Here is a 17,925-nt window from a genome sequence, read left to right as displayed (position 1 = left end):
GTCTCTTGCATAGTCTTCCGAGTTGAAATTGAATTATTAACGATTTTATGTCATTAATTCCAAAACTACCTAAAAGTGATGTCATCTAGCCTGTATCTGTCATGTCCATAAAAGTAGCATGGCAAATTTTTATCAGATTTGTTGCCGATATCCAGGTACTCTATCTACACAGAATTCTCTTTATCACTGTACGAGGAAAAAAAAAAAAAAAAAAAAAAACTATGGGAGAGGGGAAAGTACAGTTAGCCTTGCACTACTTGTTCAAATTTAGTTGGAGAAATGATCCCCTTCCTTTGTTAAAAATTATGATCTCTCTGCATCTATAACTATTCTGTTTCTATTGCTTTTCAAATCATTTAATTTCAGACCAAGTAGTGAATATTTTGTAATTATCCACTGTTTAGAATTATCTGTACTACTTCTTCCCTCTATCAACACGGTCATTTTCTCCCAAGTATGTGATATTTTTAATTGTAATGAAATAAAATCTGAAAGTAGGTCTAAATCACTGGGGGAGGGGAGGAATGGCGAGATAATTGTGACTTGCTCAAGAATACACAGCTAGTATCAGTTGTCTGGAGGGTGAATTTGAATTCAAGTCCTCCTGACTCCAAAGCTCTAAACACTACCACCTAGCTGCCCCTAATCATTTTAAAAATAAACATGAGTCGTAATTCTGTAACTACAGAGTGATTCGTTCTATTCACTGTCATTAGGAAATAGTCATTGTCCATGCTCAGCATTCACTTACTGGAGCCAAAGGAAAAAGCATGATAATGGCATTTCCTATCTCCCCTGCTTACCATACCTAGTACACCCAGAGCTAAATGGTTCTAATTGAATGTTCCTGGAACTGCAGTCTAAAAACTTCCTCTGTAGCTTGAGCTCAACTCATAAGAAAAAAAGTCCATCCTCATGGAACTCACCAGGCAAAACGGTGCATTTGTTTAGTCTAAAGAAGGAGAAAATTAGAAGGAATATGATAGATGTCTCCAAGTATTTGGAGGACTCTCATGAAAAAGATTTGTTCTCCTTGACTCCAAAGTGTGCAGATTCTAGCTTAACATGATGACACATTTCCTAACGATTACAAGTATTCTAAGAAGCTATTTGAAGAAGGAGTAGCAAGTCCCCACCAGTGGAAACATTTGGGTGGAAACAAGATGAGGAGATATAGAAGTCCTGCAGGAGCTCAGGTCTGAGTTGTGCAATGGGAGTCCCTTCTATGGGCATTTATGTGCAGTGGATAGAATGCAGGGACTGGAATCATGGAAAATCCATCTTTCTGAGTTTAAATCCAGCTTCAGGAACTTAGAAGCTGTGTGATCTCTGGCAAGTCACTTCATCCTGTTTTCTTCAGTTTTTCTAATCTATTACATGAGCTGAAGAAGGAAATGGCAAATCTCTACAATACCTTTACTAAGAAAACTACAAATGGGATCACAAGGAGTTGGAAACAATTGATACAACAATTGAACAATAACAAAAGAGGTCCCTTCTAACTCTAGTGTTCTATGACATTCTCCCTCCCTTCCTAGGGCTATTTAAGTGGTTAGGATGCCCACAATTCTTTCCCCACTTAAGGAATTTTTTCTCATTCTGGGCTGCACAACCCTTCCATATTAGAACCACCTGGATTTCTTCAATTAGAGAAGACAAGGTAAGGAGGTGATCTAGAGTGCAATTCATGGAATTGTGACACGAAGGGCACTTGTAGCGAGCTGTCGTCTCTAGAAGCTGCTGGATCGCTCTCTGGGAAGAGATCTGCTGTGTCTACTCAAATCTCTCTGACAGATTCTTCTTCCTGTAGTGAACCGTTGTCTCCAGGTAGTTGCTGTTAACTCTTGTCCTTAGAAGTGACTTCCCTTCCTGCAGAGAGCCCCGTCAAGCCTGATGCAATGCAGAGTCTTTCTCTTGAATCCTGGCTCTGAATCTCCTCCAGCTCTTATCCTTCTCCAGGCCGATCTGCTCTCTGGGCCCAGTGCTGTCTCTTTTATCCTCCCAGAGAATGGGCGTGGGATAATGCAAGGGCTTCTGGGAAGAACCACCCCAGCCAATGAGCTTGCCCCCTCTATCAAGTCAACCTGAGTTCTCACCTTGTAATTGTCCAGAAAACCTGAATTCTCACCTTGTCACCATCCAGACAACCTCAGTTCTCACTTAGTAATCCTAACATCTCCCCCTTTCTTTTGATTTAGAACATAGGACAGTCATGACCTTGAAACATAAATCCATCAATATGGGAAGTATTACAGATAATTACATAAATTACATAAGCACATAGTAACATAGTAACATAATACATGCTAGAAGTATATAACATAATCATAATCAAATAATCATAAATTGAAAATTTATAAATGTCCATAAGTCCATTGTCCATTAGTCTCATCTTGTGTGAGGAAGTCCAATGATTCCTGCTGGTTTTTAAAGTTCTTTAACAGTCTTCTTATTATCCATGCTCTTTCAGTGTCAGATGTTTTATAGATCTTCTCCTTTATATTGAGGTCTTTCTCTTTTTCTGTCTCTCTCTGATGGACAAGGCGAATATGACTCGTTGGCACCCATCTGATTCCTTCTCCTGCTGAAGAAATACAAGCAAACCCTCTCTCCCAGGCAGTTAACCTATCTAATTTCCTTCTATTTACCACTTTCTAAATCTCTTCTCATCATCTGACAATTACATTGGAGTTGTTTGCACTGGACACAGCCCTGTTGGTTTAAAAGGCCTGTATTCTCCCCAAGTATAATCCATTTTTGCAATCTGATTGCCTTTTGGCTGACTTATCAGGTAATCCCTTTCTGCCATGTGATTGCTTTTCTGCTGGTTGATCACATCAGAGTCTTGACCTTCTAAAGGTTCTTTGGGTGTAACATCAGTTGCCACCATGCCCCAAGTCTTTTTTGCCTGGAGCCCTGGACCTGGGCCCCTCATCCCATTTCCCTGAATTATTCTACACTCTGATGCCCAATGGAGTCCTCTGTTGCATTTTGGACATGGGGTTTTAGGTCTTCTTTCACCCTGTCTTCTCACTATATCTCCATGCCTACATTGAGCTCTTAGATGTCCAATTTTTCCACATTGAAAACATCGCCGAGTTTCTCTAGAAGGCCCTTGCCAGGAGGGACCCTGTCTTTCCACATTCATCATTGTCCGGGTGTAAAAAGCATTTGTTCCCACTGTAGCACAGCGTCTTATGATCTCCTCTAAAGGAGCATCTTTGTCTAATCCCCATATAATTCTTTTGCAAATCTCATTGGCATTTTCCTTAGCCAGATGTCTGGTCATTATTTCTGTAGCTGAATTTTCTCCAATAGTTCTTTTGACAGCAGTTTGCAAACGTCCCACAAAATCTGCAAAAGGTTCATTGGGACCTTGCTGTATTTTAGTGAAAGCCTCTCCACGATCTTTCTGTCCAGGAAGGACACCCCAAGCTTTTATTGCAGCCTTAGCAATTTGTTCATATATTGTCATGGTATAATGAATCTGTTCTGAATTCTCTCCATACTGACCTTCACCAGCTAAGTGCTCAAAAGTGAATTGTGTGTTAACTCCTATTTCCAAATTGCATCTGACTTGAATTTTACATAATTCATGAAATTCCGCAAGCCATAATAAATTTTCTCCAGGTTCCAGACATGTCCTTGCTATGGATTTCCAATCATTCGGGGTTAGGACTTCATAAGACAAACCATCTAGTTACATTTTGACATAAGCTGATGTAGCCCCATAAAGGGTACAACCTTTTTTCAAATCCTTAATTTTATTCAAATCTAAAGGTGCATATCTTCTCCTTTTTTTACCTACAGAGTCAGTATTTTCAATCACAGGATATGCATGTATAAAATCACTTATATCCTGTCCTTCTCTCTTAGCTTTAACCAATGCTTTTTCTAATCTTGTCATAGGCTTAGGCTGCTTCACAGGCAATTCTGTTTGTGTTTCTGCCTCTTCCCCTCCTTCTTCCTCCACCTCTGAAGGTGGGGTTGATGTGGGCCTGTCAATAATCTGTTCTCTAGGCAGAGTTGAAGCTTCTTCAAGAGAATCATACCATAATTCCTCATTTAAATCTTCTTGCTCTAGGGCAAGATCTTGATCTTTCCTTTTTTTCTCACACTTCCTCCTCTGTTCATTTTTAAAACTTTTCCTTTTCCTACAATTTGCTTGATAGTTTAAGGCTAATTGAACTATGTTGTAGATATAAAATACTTCTGCAGAAATTGAACGAGGCCCATTTTTTGCTTGAAATTCTTTCATTTCATATCCCACTAGCTTCCATTTATCTACATCTATCTTTTCTTCCTCTAAGAACCAAGGGGATGTGCGTCTTAATGCAGCCAAGAGTTTAGCAATCTGTACCCAGGTTACAAGTAAACTCTGCTCCTCAATTATCTTGTCACTATCCAGACAACCTCAGTTCTCACTTAGTAATCCTAACAGCACTTACATTTTTTTGGTCATAAATGGACCAAATGCCAGACAACTTGGCTTTCTAGGGTCATACTAGATAGGTTTCAATAAAGGCTTTTGCCAGTAATGCATTGTACAGGTTTGTCAAATATTATGAAAATTACATAAAATGTCACAAAGATAAATATAGGCAGAATACTCTCAGCCAATAAAAGTCAGGCAGAGTCCCTCCAGGTTACCAGGTGCCATTGACCAGCCTATATCCTTCCTAATTAGATTAATGTCATCCATCAGATGGTTTATACCTCCCACAGAAGTTCCAGACCCCATATTGCAGAGTTGTCGTTGGTTGTGAGACTCCAGAAAAGCCCTTGGCTCTGGCATTCCCTCACTAGTTGAGTTTATTCACATTCATTCACACACACTTCTAGTCCTACAGCTACCATCTCCATAATCCACCACCAATCTAAGAAAAAGGCCTTCAGAGAGAGTGTAATTTGGCCCCACTGCAAAAAAAGTGGAATAGGATATCTCATGAAGTAATATCCAGTGCATCCCCACTGGAAGACTTCAAGAAAATGGGCAGACAGCTACTTTTTTTTTGAGTTAGTAGAAGAAGCTTGTACTAGATAGAATTCTATAATTTTGTGATTATAGAGAAATTTTTTCTAGTAAAAGTAGGGTGCTTTAAGACCAGGATGATCCTTCCACTCAACCATACCTTTTGCACTTCCCACAAAGTGTCTTTGTCCAGTTAAAAGAAAGCTTTTGACAGAAGATTTGATTATGTATCAATCACCCTTCTGAAAAAAAGATGCTGGCTATTGCTTCTGAGCTTGGAGGTCCTAGTCTTATCCCATCATTGCTAATTTGGTCTAATTAATTTTGGTCTGTACCATCCTACACCAATTTTATTTCCTACCTTAACGGCCACCTGATCAGTTCAGATAATTTGCTTACTCCTTTGAGGAATTACTGTTCTTTCTCACATGAATGTTTGACCCACATTCTCTTTAATTCCCATCTATCTCTTTTAGTTATCATCACTCCTTATTTCATAGGTGTGACTTCAAAAACTGTGCTCCAGAGCCCCTTCATTCCCAAAGATCTATTTACAACATGATTCAGTTCTGTCCCAGCTGAAAGAGCTCCCAAAAAACACACTGGTTAATCCTGACTGAACTTGCCTATCCACACCAAGGAGCAAAGAGCCAGATATTTAAAACAAAAACAAAAACAAAAACACAAAAACAAAGACTGTGCTCTATTTTATCTAAATAGGATAAGAGGATAAAACATAAACTACCACATCTACCCTTTAGCCTATGAAATTGGGATGACTTAACCTGGATAGGGATTGTATGTCAAAGTCCCTGACAATGAAAAATGAGTACAAATAGTACAAAGAAAAGCTCATCAGATTATTTAGTAGTCTGGACTCTACTGATTGACTAGATTACCTAATATTCTCTTGAGCCTGGACTTCTGGTAATTTATTATTACCTAATAAATTGATCTTTGTCCTGTTTCTATATACCTGACTAAGGGATGGTGCAAGTATCCATCACACCACTCTGTCTTCCTGCCGCCAAGTCTGCTGTCTGGACTTCTTGTTCCAGAAGGTCATTGGAGTTAGGCAAATGCATGAGAAGCCTGCTTAGTCTGGTGTGGTAGATGGCTAAATTTCTTTTCTTTTTTTTTTTTTTTTTTTTTTTCATTAAAGCTTTTTATGACAGCTAAATTTCTAGTCAGAAGATCTGGATGCAAATTTTGACATTATTTACCACTTATAGACATGCTATTTGACCTTTTTTTGGTCCTAAACTATTCCAACTATCAAAAGGGGATAATCATTCCTGTGCTCTTAATTCACACAAAAATAAAACAAAAATGCTGGAAATAAACCCCAGATTTAAGCAAAGAGTAAGTTTGAGATAAGTCCTTACTGAGTTTGTCTAAAAAATTGTGCTTGCAAACTTCAACAAGTTATATCAATATGATTCTTATTCTATATTTGCTGTGATTTCATCAACATGAGGTACTCTTCAGGAGCAAAGTCCTTTGACCAAAGCAAATTGGTGTCATGCTAATTTCTGGTCTTAGTTTCCTGAGTGTATGTTGGCAGCCAGAGTCTGGGAATGTGACCTCAAATCTCACAGTTAATGTAAACTCCCTTGAGTAAATATTAGCAGCAAGAGAAACTCCAACGATCTCATGGGAACCCTTGCATAGGACTCTGAATCCCTGGCCTATACTTTCTTTGTTCTATTTTTTTTTTCATTTTTAATTAATTAGAATATAGAAAAAGAAAAAACTTACTGTCATATGCACATTGGAATATAAGGGAAAATTCAAAATATAAAGCAATCAAATTTTCATTTAAAGAAAACCTATGTAATATATACTACACCTTTTATTAAGAGCTGTCCATCTTTTCTTTGCTTCTTTGGGAGATTTTCTTTTGTTCTCTGCTGTGCACTTTTTTGCTTTGTTCTTTTTTCCCTCTTCCTCCCTCCCCCAAGAAGGCTACAATTAAGCACATATATATTTATACATACATTTATACATACACATATATATACATACATGCTCATATATTCATAGACATCTGTAATCATAAAATACATTTGCATATACATATATCTTTGTAATGCCATACTACGCTTATTTGTCCTGTTTCTTTGAAAGTGAATATCTCCCTTCATAAGTCCAAATCTTTCCATAATTTTCTAAATCTACTCACTTATTATTTCTTATATACAACAATAGTCCAACCTTATACTTTCTAGTTATTTTAAATAATCTAATACAATATTGGTTAATATGGCTTAGATATAGCATTCTATTTTAGCTTTAATTTTGTCTGAGATCATGAATGCTACCCCTGCTTATTTTTTTAAGCTAATAAATCAATCTTTGTTTTGTTTCTATATACCTGGTCTGACTTAAGGATGGTGAAGGTATCCATCACACTACTCTGTCTTCCTGCTGCCAGGCCTGAGTCTCATGAGAAAAGTTCCCAAATAACCCAGAAAGTCCTAATAAATCCAACTTACACAATCAGGCTCGCATGGGCCCTCAGCACCCAAGTATGATCTCTGAGGGTTTGCATCCCTACAATTGGCATATCAGGGCAGAAGAGATCAATCAACTACTTTACATTTGGCTTTACAATTGGTGTGACTGGCAAGACGATCTGCCCCCCTACAAATATTGTGTCCTGACATTGAAATGCTGAGAAGTGACTTGCCCAGGGTTGTAGAGCCAGCATGGGAGCAACTGAGCCTTTACAAATACGTTTTCCTGCCTTCAAAGCCAGCTCTCTCTCTATAACATTGAGCAGCTTCTCCAGTTGTTAATATTATTGCTGTTATTATTGCTATCATCATCATGATTGCCCAAAGTCATGAATGTGGAGAAAGGTTATCATATTTATATCAGGGGGATTTAATTGAATTTTGTAGTTCCTAGAAAGTTCTTGGTGGAATTCATCTCTGGCTGTTGCCTGGGCAAGAAAGAATGATTCCTGGAATAGAGCTTCTCTGGGCTTGTGAGAAGGGATCAAAGAACACATATTCAACTCACCTGCCATACTGCTCATATTGACAAACCTTCCTTTAGATTTCCGCAGGAGGGGTAAAAAGGCCTTGGTCACTTCCACAGTCCCAAAGAAGTTCACATCCATGCACTGTCTGTAGATGCTCAAGGGAAGGAGCTCCCCATCTGCTAGAGTGCCCAAGATCCCAGCGTTGTTGATAACAGCCCACAATCCTAGGATAAAAAAGGGAATTTGGGAAATATGAAACAATTTCTGGCCTGTCCATGATAAAGGAAGTGAATTCTAGCTTCAAAATCAGAATAGGTCTGTAGAAAGGAATGTAGAAACCATATAGTCCAGCTTCTCATTCTACAAATTAGGAGATTTAGGCCAAGAGATCCATGGGACTTAAAGGTTTGCAAAGCATTTAACATGTTAACTTGATTTGAAGGTAAATACTAGGAATACAAAAGAAAAAGAAAAAAAATTTTCTCTCAAGGAAGTCACATTCTAATGAGGGAGACAATCTAATATATAAAATACATACAAAGTACATAGAAGAATGGCAAATAGACCTGGATTCCTAACTCTACAATGCTTGGAAGGGAGTAATGTATTAAATGATTGGAAAGATAAGAAGGGCCCAAGTTGTAAAGAGCTTTAAATGTAGGTCACAGGAGTTTTACTTTGGTCTTAGAAGTAACAGGGAGCCAGTGAATTTTACTGTGTATGCTTTTGGCCTTAATGTAGTAGGTAGACCCAGGTGAGGGAGACAGATCAAATTAAAAGGCTATTGCTGATGTACAGGTGAAGTGATGAAGGCCTGACTCGGAGACATGTGTGCATATAAAAAAGCAAAAATATGTGAGGGCAATTGAAAAGAAAGAAATGACAAAACCCAAGAAAGTGCTTTGGATTTGTGTTATAAACAAATGAGAGAAAATGAGAACTACAGGAAGATATTGTACCTGGGAAAGGATAGTTTTGTACTGAAAGGGACATGATGGATTTTATTTTGAACACACTAAATTTGGGAAGCCTGTGAGACATCCCCTTTGAAATGCCTAAGAAGTAGGTGGTAACATGAAAATGGAGCTCAGAATAGAGACTAAGTCTAGATAAATGGATCTTCTACTCAGTATCAGTCAAAATAAAATGGCATATAAAAGGGAAGAAAGAGCATAGGATTTAAAAATGTGAGTATATTGAGGAGGTGTCAATTTCTGTTAGGAGGATAGGATCTCCTAGATTCAAAGGTGATCTGGGGGAGAAAAAAAAGAAAGATCCCCAGAGGGGCCCATGAATTTGAATAGAGCTCTGTACTTGGTTAAAACACAATAGCCTGTGTGGCCTTATGCCAGAATTAGCTCAACTATGTTGATAAGGTGCTTTGTGGATACACAACATGTGTCAGTGTTATATTGTGCTATTTCATCTCACTTTATATGGTATTATTCATTTATTATATGCCCAGGTGATTTGTGTAAAAGATAAAAGAGTATCAGGATACAACATAAGCCACAGAAAAAAGGTGATTCTCATTTCTCAAAGGTTTTGTCAGCATTGCTAATAAAAAAAATGCCACAAGACTGGAAACACAATACAACAGTTTCCTTTAAAAAAAAAAAAAGTGAAAAGGGAATAGTGGAAACTATGGGTTAACAAACTTGAAATTTCTCACAAAGTCACAGAAGCAATTGCTAGTCAAATGCTTTATAACCACTGTGAAAAGGAGATAGTGATCAATAAGGACAAACATGGGTTCACTAAGAACAAGCCAGGCTAAACTCATCTCTTTTCTTGACAAGCTTGCAAGACTCATTTAGCAGAGAAATGTCACAGAAAAGACATTTAAATTTCAGCAAGACATTTACAAGGGTCTTAATGATAGCTTTGTGGGCAAACTCAAGAACCTTGGGCTGGCTGAAAGTATTAGAAAGATTCACAGTTGGTTGAATGAGTACACTACACTCCTGCCTCCTTAAAAGAGGAGTTGATTAATGGTTTGATGTTAACCTGGAGGATGGTCTCTGATGTTAAAGGTACATTCTCAGTCATGTCTTATTCCAGGTTTTTTGTTTTTTACCAATAGGTTGAATGAAGATACAGATGACAGCTTCTCAGTCTTAAGAGATTTTAAGAAGATGTAAAATAAGAATAATAACTAATAAGATGGATGATAGAAAAAATATTCCAACAGGCTGAAACAATGGGTATCAATGAGCAAGATAAAATTTGATAACAAAAAATAGAAAGTTTACACTAAAAACGTTTTGATTTGGAACAAGTTAGTAGTTTTGACTGTAAGCTCAAAACGGATGAGATCACATATATTAAGAACACAGGGATGAGTTGCAACCCATAGGAGTAAATGGAGTAACCTTACTGTTGAGATCATAGATCCATTTAAAGGACCATGGGATCCTACATCTTAAGTAAGAAAAATTCTCAGAGATTATCTAGGCCAAACACTTTATTTTACCAATTAAAAAAAAACCACACACACAGAAAAAGCCTAGGGAAATGAAATAATGTGCCCGAGATCACATAAGTATTGAACATCTGTGACAAGATTTGAATTCAGATATTATAAGTCCAGAAATAATGCTCTTTATATTGTATAGGAACTTAATTGGAAAATTAGGAAAATGCTAATCCTTTTTGTTGGTCAGATAATATTGGAACCTTTGTATATATATATATACACACACACAATACTTAAACATGTACATGTTATCTCTCCAAATAGAATGTAAGCTCCTTGAGGGAGTTTTCATTCTTGTCATGGTATCCCAGAGCCTAGTATGGTGCCTGGAACATAGTAAGTACTTCACATATGCTTGTTGAATGATTGTGTCATCATCTCTTTCCATCAAAGATCTTACCCTGATGCCTCATTGCAGCATGGAGGTGAACCTAGATTCTCAAAGAGTGTGGCAATGGAATATAAGTCCCAACAACTCCTAGCAAACTGGAAAGATTTCTAGGGAATGACAAAAGTGCTCATCACCAAAAGTTTGATCATAGTTGGATTTTTTTTAGCTAATTTCATAGCAAAATTTTTTTTCTCCAAGTCAACTCATCTAAGTCATTGGACAGAACACCTAAAGAGCCGAAATCAAGGATCTAAGTCATTTCCCCAAATTTTAGGTTCATTCCTTAAGAAAAGAAATTATGTCTTATTTTTATTAGAATCTTCATTAGTTACTAGCATACTAGACATTTAATCATTTTTTTATTTTGATAGAAACTGGACTGCACCCAGCAGAGAATGACCAGGAAAGTGGAACATTAAGAAATTATATGAGAAATGTTTAAAAGAATCAGGAGTATTTATTCTGCTTATCATTTATTCTATTCTCTAGAGGAGACCTTTCAGCTATTTAAAAATAGTTAAGGAACTGTTATGTAAAAGAATTAGACTTATGTAAAAGAATTAGACAAGAGGGTAGATGTAGGATCAATGAGTGGAAGTTATACCCACTGTGAAAGGAGACAGCTTTCTAGTTATTATAATGTAGGGTGAGACATGATTTCATTGATATAGGGTAGTCCCAATAAGGAACTTCCTTCTACTAATGCAGCTTAGTACCTGTTATGCATTTTATGATCTGAGAGAGTTCCCTGAGGCATTGAGAAGTTAACTAATTTGCTTATCATCACAGAGTATTTCACTTCGAGGAAGGAATATAAATGCTAACATTTATGCTTCTCTGACAATAGAATGGACTGCCTTTATGTGAGCATCCCTTCACAAGGAAGTGCTGAAGCAGAGGCTTATTGACACTTAATAGAAATATTGTGGAGACAATTATTGCATTAGGTGAAAGAATCTCTTCCAATACTAGGATTCTAAAGATTCTGTAACTAGTTGTAGATTTACTTCCTGTTATCAGGAAAGAAGATCTCCCTGTCCAAACTGCAAAGTAACTCAGTTCCCCTCCACACTGCTTCCCATTTATAGCCTATCAACTATATATGCCATTTATTATCTGGAGTATGTGCCCTAGAAAAATATCAAGCTCCCAATACCTGTGTCTTTCACCTTTTCTGCAATTCGAGCTTGAACTTCTTTGATCTGGGCTGGGTTCGTAATATCCATTTGGAAAACTGAGGTCCTATTAGAGCAGCTCTTCTTCAATGCCTCAGCTCCAGGTCCTTTTTCATTCAGAACACCAACAAATACAGTGAATCCCAATTCATCCAAGTACTTTGACAGGGCATGACCAATCCCACAATCTCCACCTGAAAGCAACAGAGCAATTCAACAGGTGAAGACCACAACCAGAACAAGCCCAAGAGAGAACCTCTCTTCTTCAGCAGTAATCCTGAGGGAAGAAAGGGATATTTTAGCAAACTTTGGGGGTTGATGACTCAGGATTGGATCAAATTATTATTATTTTGTGTGATGATTCAAAGAGATAATATCTCAGGTCCCTTCTAATCCTAAATTTTGTAATCTTATTTTAAGTCTCCTTTCTCCCCTTTCCCCTTAATAGGGGAGGCAACAGTTTGTTATCTATTAATTTTATAGAATAGTGTGATTATATTATTTTAGATTCCACCAAGACTTAGGACACTTGATGATTGTCTCAAGAGAATCTGGTATTGAAACATAGATGAATGAATTATATCCAGAGCACCTTGATGACTGCTCCTAAATCCACAAGAGATTTTGCTGAAAGAAAGTTTATTTTCATTTGGGGATCATTAGGGGTTCATAAAATTATGAGTTCATAACTCCAGCAACAGTGAATTAATGTCTCATTTTACCCATATCCTGTCCAACATTTGTCATTTTCCTTTTCTGTACTATTAGCCAATCTAATAGATACAAGAAAGGACCTCAAAATTATTTTAATTTTCATTTTTCCAATCAATAGTGAGTTAGAGTATTTTTTTCCTTATGGCTATAGATAGCTTTGATTATTTCATCTGAAATATCTTTTAATCATTTATCAATTGAGGAATGGGTCTTATTTTTATACATTTGACTCAGCTCTCTATAAGTTTAAGAAACGATAGCTTCATCAGAGCAACTTGCTTCAAAAATTTTTCATGGTAAAAATAAATAAATAAGCAAATAAATAATTAATAAAATAAATTTTTTCATGGTTATGATTGCTAACTGTATGTCCCGCTATCCTACTCCCCTGTTTATTCAATTCTCTTTCTTTTTTCATGATGCCCCTCCCCAAATCTGCCCTCCCTTCTATCACCACCTCCCCTTTTCTTACCCCTCTTCCCACTTATTTTCCTATAGGTTAATATATATCTCTATATCCAAGTAGGTGTGTATGTTATTCCCTCTTTGTGCCAATTCCCAACATCCTCCTATTCGAGTCACTGTTGTAACCGCAAGGCAGAACAAGAATTGCTTATAAGCCTGTCTCTACTTGGGTTTGGGATGGAACTCGAACCAGAGATCCATCCCAGTCAGTGAATAAACTGCTCTCTAAATTGCAAACACCTTGGCTGTCCTGAATTTTATTGCCTGGGCTATCTCACTTGGAGGTCCCACCGAGATAAGCCTTTGGTTCAGTCTGACAGCCAGTCCCTTTCCCTGGAGGGCGAAAGAGGTTATGGATCCTAGGGGGTGGCCACCAAGAGATGTTCCTCCGCCCCAGTTTCCAGAAATCTCTTTCTGTGGACCAGGAGAGTGAGACTTTTTGAATTAGGTCCAAAATTGGCAGAAAGCATCCTAAAAACCAGTTCTGGTTAATAAGATTCTGAGGGGCCCCTGCAGCTGCCTGATCATTTTTGTAGCCACCTGTCTGGTGTGGTGAGTACTCCTGTATCTGCAGCAAGTAGCTAAGCTGGACACAGTGCTAAAAACACTCTTGCCAACCCCCATGGGATACCGTGTGAGGGTCCTAGGTGTCTAATCTGATTCTGAGCACCTTTTTTGGGGCACTTTTCTAGTTGTATGTATTCTCTGTGATTTGTCTATCTGTTCTGTTGGTTGTGGTCCTTGCCCTGTGTGTCCTGTATGATTGTTTGTCTGTTAGTAGAAGAGCCCTAAAGATTTAAGATAAAATTGCCCATTTTTAATCTGTTGCACTAATTTGTAAGCAAAAGCAACAGAATTTTTTTTTTAAATGTAAAAGGTGAAAATAGAGCTCTGAGTGTGTCTCTGTGTGTGTATGTTTGCTTTGCATTTTGTTCTGTGTTAAAAATTAGCAAGCTTGTAAGAGATAAGAATTCAACCTCTGTGTTGCAGACTTAGAAAAATATCAGGCTGAACTGTTTGAAGTGGAATTCATTGAGAGAAGTAATTCTTTCAAGAGTGGCTCAAGAAAGGAAAGAAGTTTGAAAAAAATCTTTCTCTCTCTCTCTCTCTGTCTCTGGCTAACTGCAGCAGTATTGTGGAGAAAAGGGAGGGAAGGGAAGAAATAAAAACAGATTGAAAGGGATTTGAAAGTTTGGAAAGTTAAAAAAAAAACTATAGAAGAGCAGTGTGCTAACATTTAAAGAAAAGAAGTTTGAATGAAATATCTAGGTATTCTCTGTGAAGGCAGAAAAATGCACTAAATGGGCTTGGAAATTTAGAGAACCTCTGTTTGGATTCTGGGAGGGAAAAATGTTCAAACTTCTCTCCAGGGGCGGGGGTCCTGGAAAAAAAAAACCCAGTCTGTTTAGTTGATTTAAAAGCTTTGTTGTTTTAAGAACAATGATTAAGAAATTTGGGAATTGATTATTTGAAAATTTGCTTGTGATTCTAAACTTTTTAACCTGATGTACTAATTTGTAAGGGAAAAAAAATGGGCTGAAGAGTTTTCAGAGCCTGCTAGAGTCAAGGGCAATAAAACCTTCTCTGATTGAAACTCAGGCAGCTGAAAAACATTTGATTAGGAACTTTGGGATGATTCTGAAATTATGGGTAATATAATTTTACTATTGCCGTTGCATGCTAGATTTGTTTATTCTGAATATAAGATCTTGGAATTTGTTTGAATATTGATACCTTTATTACTAAAGAGGAAGGGAAAGAGCAATACAATTCGAGCTCTGCCTGGACAGATAAGAGAGATGTTAATTGTGGTCAGACACTCAGGCAAAAAAAAAAAAAAAAAAAAAAAGGAAGTTTGGTTTGATTCAGTTTATTTGTTAACATTGTAAGTTATGCTTTATGGAGTTCTCTAGCCATTCACTATATTGTGAATCTTAAAAGTTTTGAAGAGAACTGGAAAGAAGAATACAGGTGTTTATGAAGGACTGGCTTGTAGGAACAATGAAAGGTTTGCATGATTTTAGGAAGTAAGAGGTTTTGGCAGCAGAAAGAAGAAGTGGGGGAGAGAGCAACTCACCCACTCCCCACTGCTTCCTGCTACTTTAGCAGTGGAGCATCTAGCTAGGAAAGTTGTTGGAGATTGTTTAAGTGTGTAGCATGAGAGAAGGAGAAAATCTGGTAGACTTGGGAAGAAACTTCATATTGGGAGAAAGTAAATAAGCTGATGGGCTACATCTTGAGGATCCCATGTAAGAATTTGAATGGAGAACCTGAGGAAATTTTTATCCAGGGGTGCAGGAGAAGGGTGACCACATGGAATCCTTTTCTCCCCTCACCCCCCTAAGTGTGCTCCAGCCTTTTTTTCTTTTTTTTTTTTTTTTAATCAAGTTACTGCCAGTGCAGCAAACTGATTTAAAGGGACAGGCTTACTTTTAGGTTAATTGACTGAATATTTATTTCTTGATACATAATGGTTTTCTTGTTTGAGGAATATGGTCATAAATGTGATCCATACTTTGGTAGGACTATTTCTAAAAGTTTAATTGCTATTTTTAAGAATCTTTCAGATTCTCTTATGTGGTATTTGGATATTCTGTATAAGTTTTAAATTGATTGTATTGGGTCATCCTGAGGTTATTTAAAGGGCCTCTAAAAATAATAGTATTTTTTTTCTTTGTCCTTCTGAAAATGTTTCTGTTATGGACAATGTGCAATTTGGGATTTTTTTCCTATGTATTGAGTATTTTAAAAGCAAACTGATTTGTATGTCGAATGTTCACTTATGAAACATCTACTTGGATATGATAATTGTTTAAGTTGTGAACTTATTGGGATAAATTTCTTACTGTTATTACTATAAGATTATGGTAAAGATCTGTTTAGGATTTACCAGAAATTTGATTAATGGAACCTGCTATTGGAGGTAAAATTTCTTGGGCTTATACTTACTTAGTTAATGCTTTTGGGGAGTTTTAAAACTCCACTCTCTGACAGTTAATGGGACAATTGTTTGGAATAAAACTGGGTTAAAGCTATTTTATCCTGTATGTGCTGAAGGTTGAGTTTTGACTGCTTATGTTATGTAATAGTTAAGTTCTTGCAATTTTTTTCCCTTCTTGTAACTGATCTCTATGGTCAGTGCAATGATCAGTGAAAAACTGTTAATGCAATTCAATCATGTCGTACCTTGCTGTTTTCAGTCTGATTATATGTAATCATTGTATCCGAAATACTTGGGCAAATGAGTATTTAGCCTGGTCATCTGTCTGTTATTGGGTATTGTGTGTGTGTGTTTTTAAGGTTTCTAAATGATAAGAGGACAATTAACAGTGTCTGTGAGACCTAACTGCTGTTAAGACTTGAGACTGTCTGTCCTGTAAAGCAGTCCTCTCTTCACATAGGAAGCTGCTGGCTCTTCACATTTTTCAGTAGTCTGGTGGACCAGTCTTTTTATTTCAGACTGTTTTGTGAGATTTGTGTCAAATCACAGATATTGACTTGCTTCTGGGACCTTGATCAGCTTTGATTGTCAGCATGGCACACCCATCCTCTGCCTGGCCTGAGAGCCACTGCCCATCGTGGCCAGGACACAGTTTTGACTGAGAAGCTTTGTCCCCTCACACCTGAAATGGGGGACTTTGGGAATGGTTGATGACTGACTGTTGAACCTTGACTGGGTCATCTGTTACTGTGTGTTTGAGATTTGGGATTTGTTAAACCCATGTAACTGTTGCTGTTATATTTGAGGGATTTTTAGGAAATGCTACTGTACTAGTCTGTTACGTATGGGGATTTTGATTCACTCTTGGGATTTAGATGTGGAATTGTCCTTTGATAATTCCTTTCCATGAGAAAAAAAAAGGGGGGGAGGATGAGATAGAACATTGGGGAAACTGGTATATCTTTTGCCTTAGGCACTTCTACCCCACCCCGTATCTCACTAGTTCAGATGCTTTAGCTTTGGAACCCCTTATTCTGTCAGAATTGCCCTGGCTGACTCAGTTCTTGGGATTATTATTTTTAAAAAATAACCAGAAATCAGACTCCTATCTTGGAACTGGCAGTCTCTGTGATCTGTTTTTCCAGTCCTGTAATCCCAGTTCATTAATTGGTATTTCGGCAATCTCAAAGGACCTTGTAGTTTGATATCAGACATCTAAAAGTTTGGGGTTTTCCTGCCCTGATGGTCTAACTGTGCATAATCTGCTCTGCAATCTGATCCTTTCTGCAGTCCTGTCTGTTCTCTGGGTGGGGACAGGTAAAGCTCCCTCACCCTTCTCTCCTGGAGAAGATTGCCCCTCTGAATGGGCCTTGAGCCCTTGAGCCCTGCTGCTCTGTAAGCAGAGACTGAGTTAACTGCACAAATGACTGCAGACCACCTAACTCACAGGGAACTCTCCATCTCAAACTGGATTCTCTGGCTGAGATGGTGCCTCAACTGCAGAGGACCTGACATGCTTGTGACAAGGGAGCCTTTGTACAGCTGTTAACGCTGGGGTTATCAGGGACAGACTTGTCCTTGCAGTTTTTCTTTTCTAGTTTTATTTTGGTTTATTCAGGAGAGAGAGAGTGTAGAATGTTGTGCCACAGTCCTCTTTAATTGTCTGACTCAGTTTCCCTAATTGGTTCTGCCTCAGTTTCCCTAAATTTTCTGCCTTAGTTTCCTTAACTGTTCTGCCTAAATGTTAATGTGAGACTCAAGATAAGGGGAAGTTCAGACTTCCTGGCTCCTATCAGAATATCCAG

At 37.7% G+C, this 17,925-nt stretch overlaps 1 protein-coding gene across 1 annotated transcript in view; it reads right to left on the bottom strand.

Moving 5' to 3' along the window:
• HSD17B2 (hydroxysteroid 17-beta dehydrogenase 2) overlaps positions 1 to 17,925 on the bottom strand; it is a 94,463-nt gene that overhangs the window by 30,976 nt on the left and 45,562 nt on the right. The window contains exons 2-3 of the mRNA XM_074288229.1: positions 11,982 to 12,194; positions 7,997 to 8,182 (exon numbers count right to left, since the gene is read on the bottom strand). Of these exons, the coding sequence (XP_074144330.1) occupies positions 7,997 to 8,182; positions 11,982 to 12,194 (399 nt within the window). The remainder of the gene's footprint in view (positions 1 to 7,996; positions 8,183 to 11,981; positions 12,195 to 17,925) is intronic.

The sequence above is a fragment of the Sminthopsis crassicaudata genome, chromosome 2 (assembly GCF_048593235.1).
Source record: "Sminthopsis crassicaudata isolate SCR6 chromosome 2, ASM4859323v1, whole genome shotgun sequence".
In the NCBI taxonomy this organism is placed as follows: domain Eukaryota; kingdom Metazoa; phylum Chordata; class Mammalia; order Dasyuromorphia; family Dasyuridae; genus Sminthopsis; species Sminthopsis crassicaudata.
The sequence above is the reverse complement of the archived record's forward strand: the minus strand, read 5'-3'. Positions and strand labels throughout refer to the sequence as shown.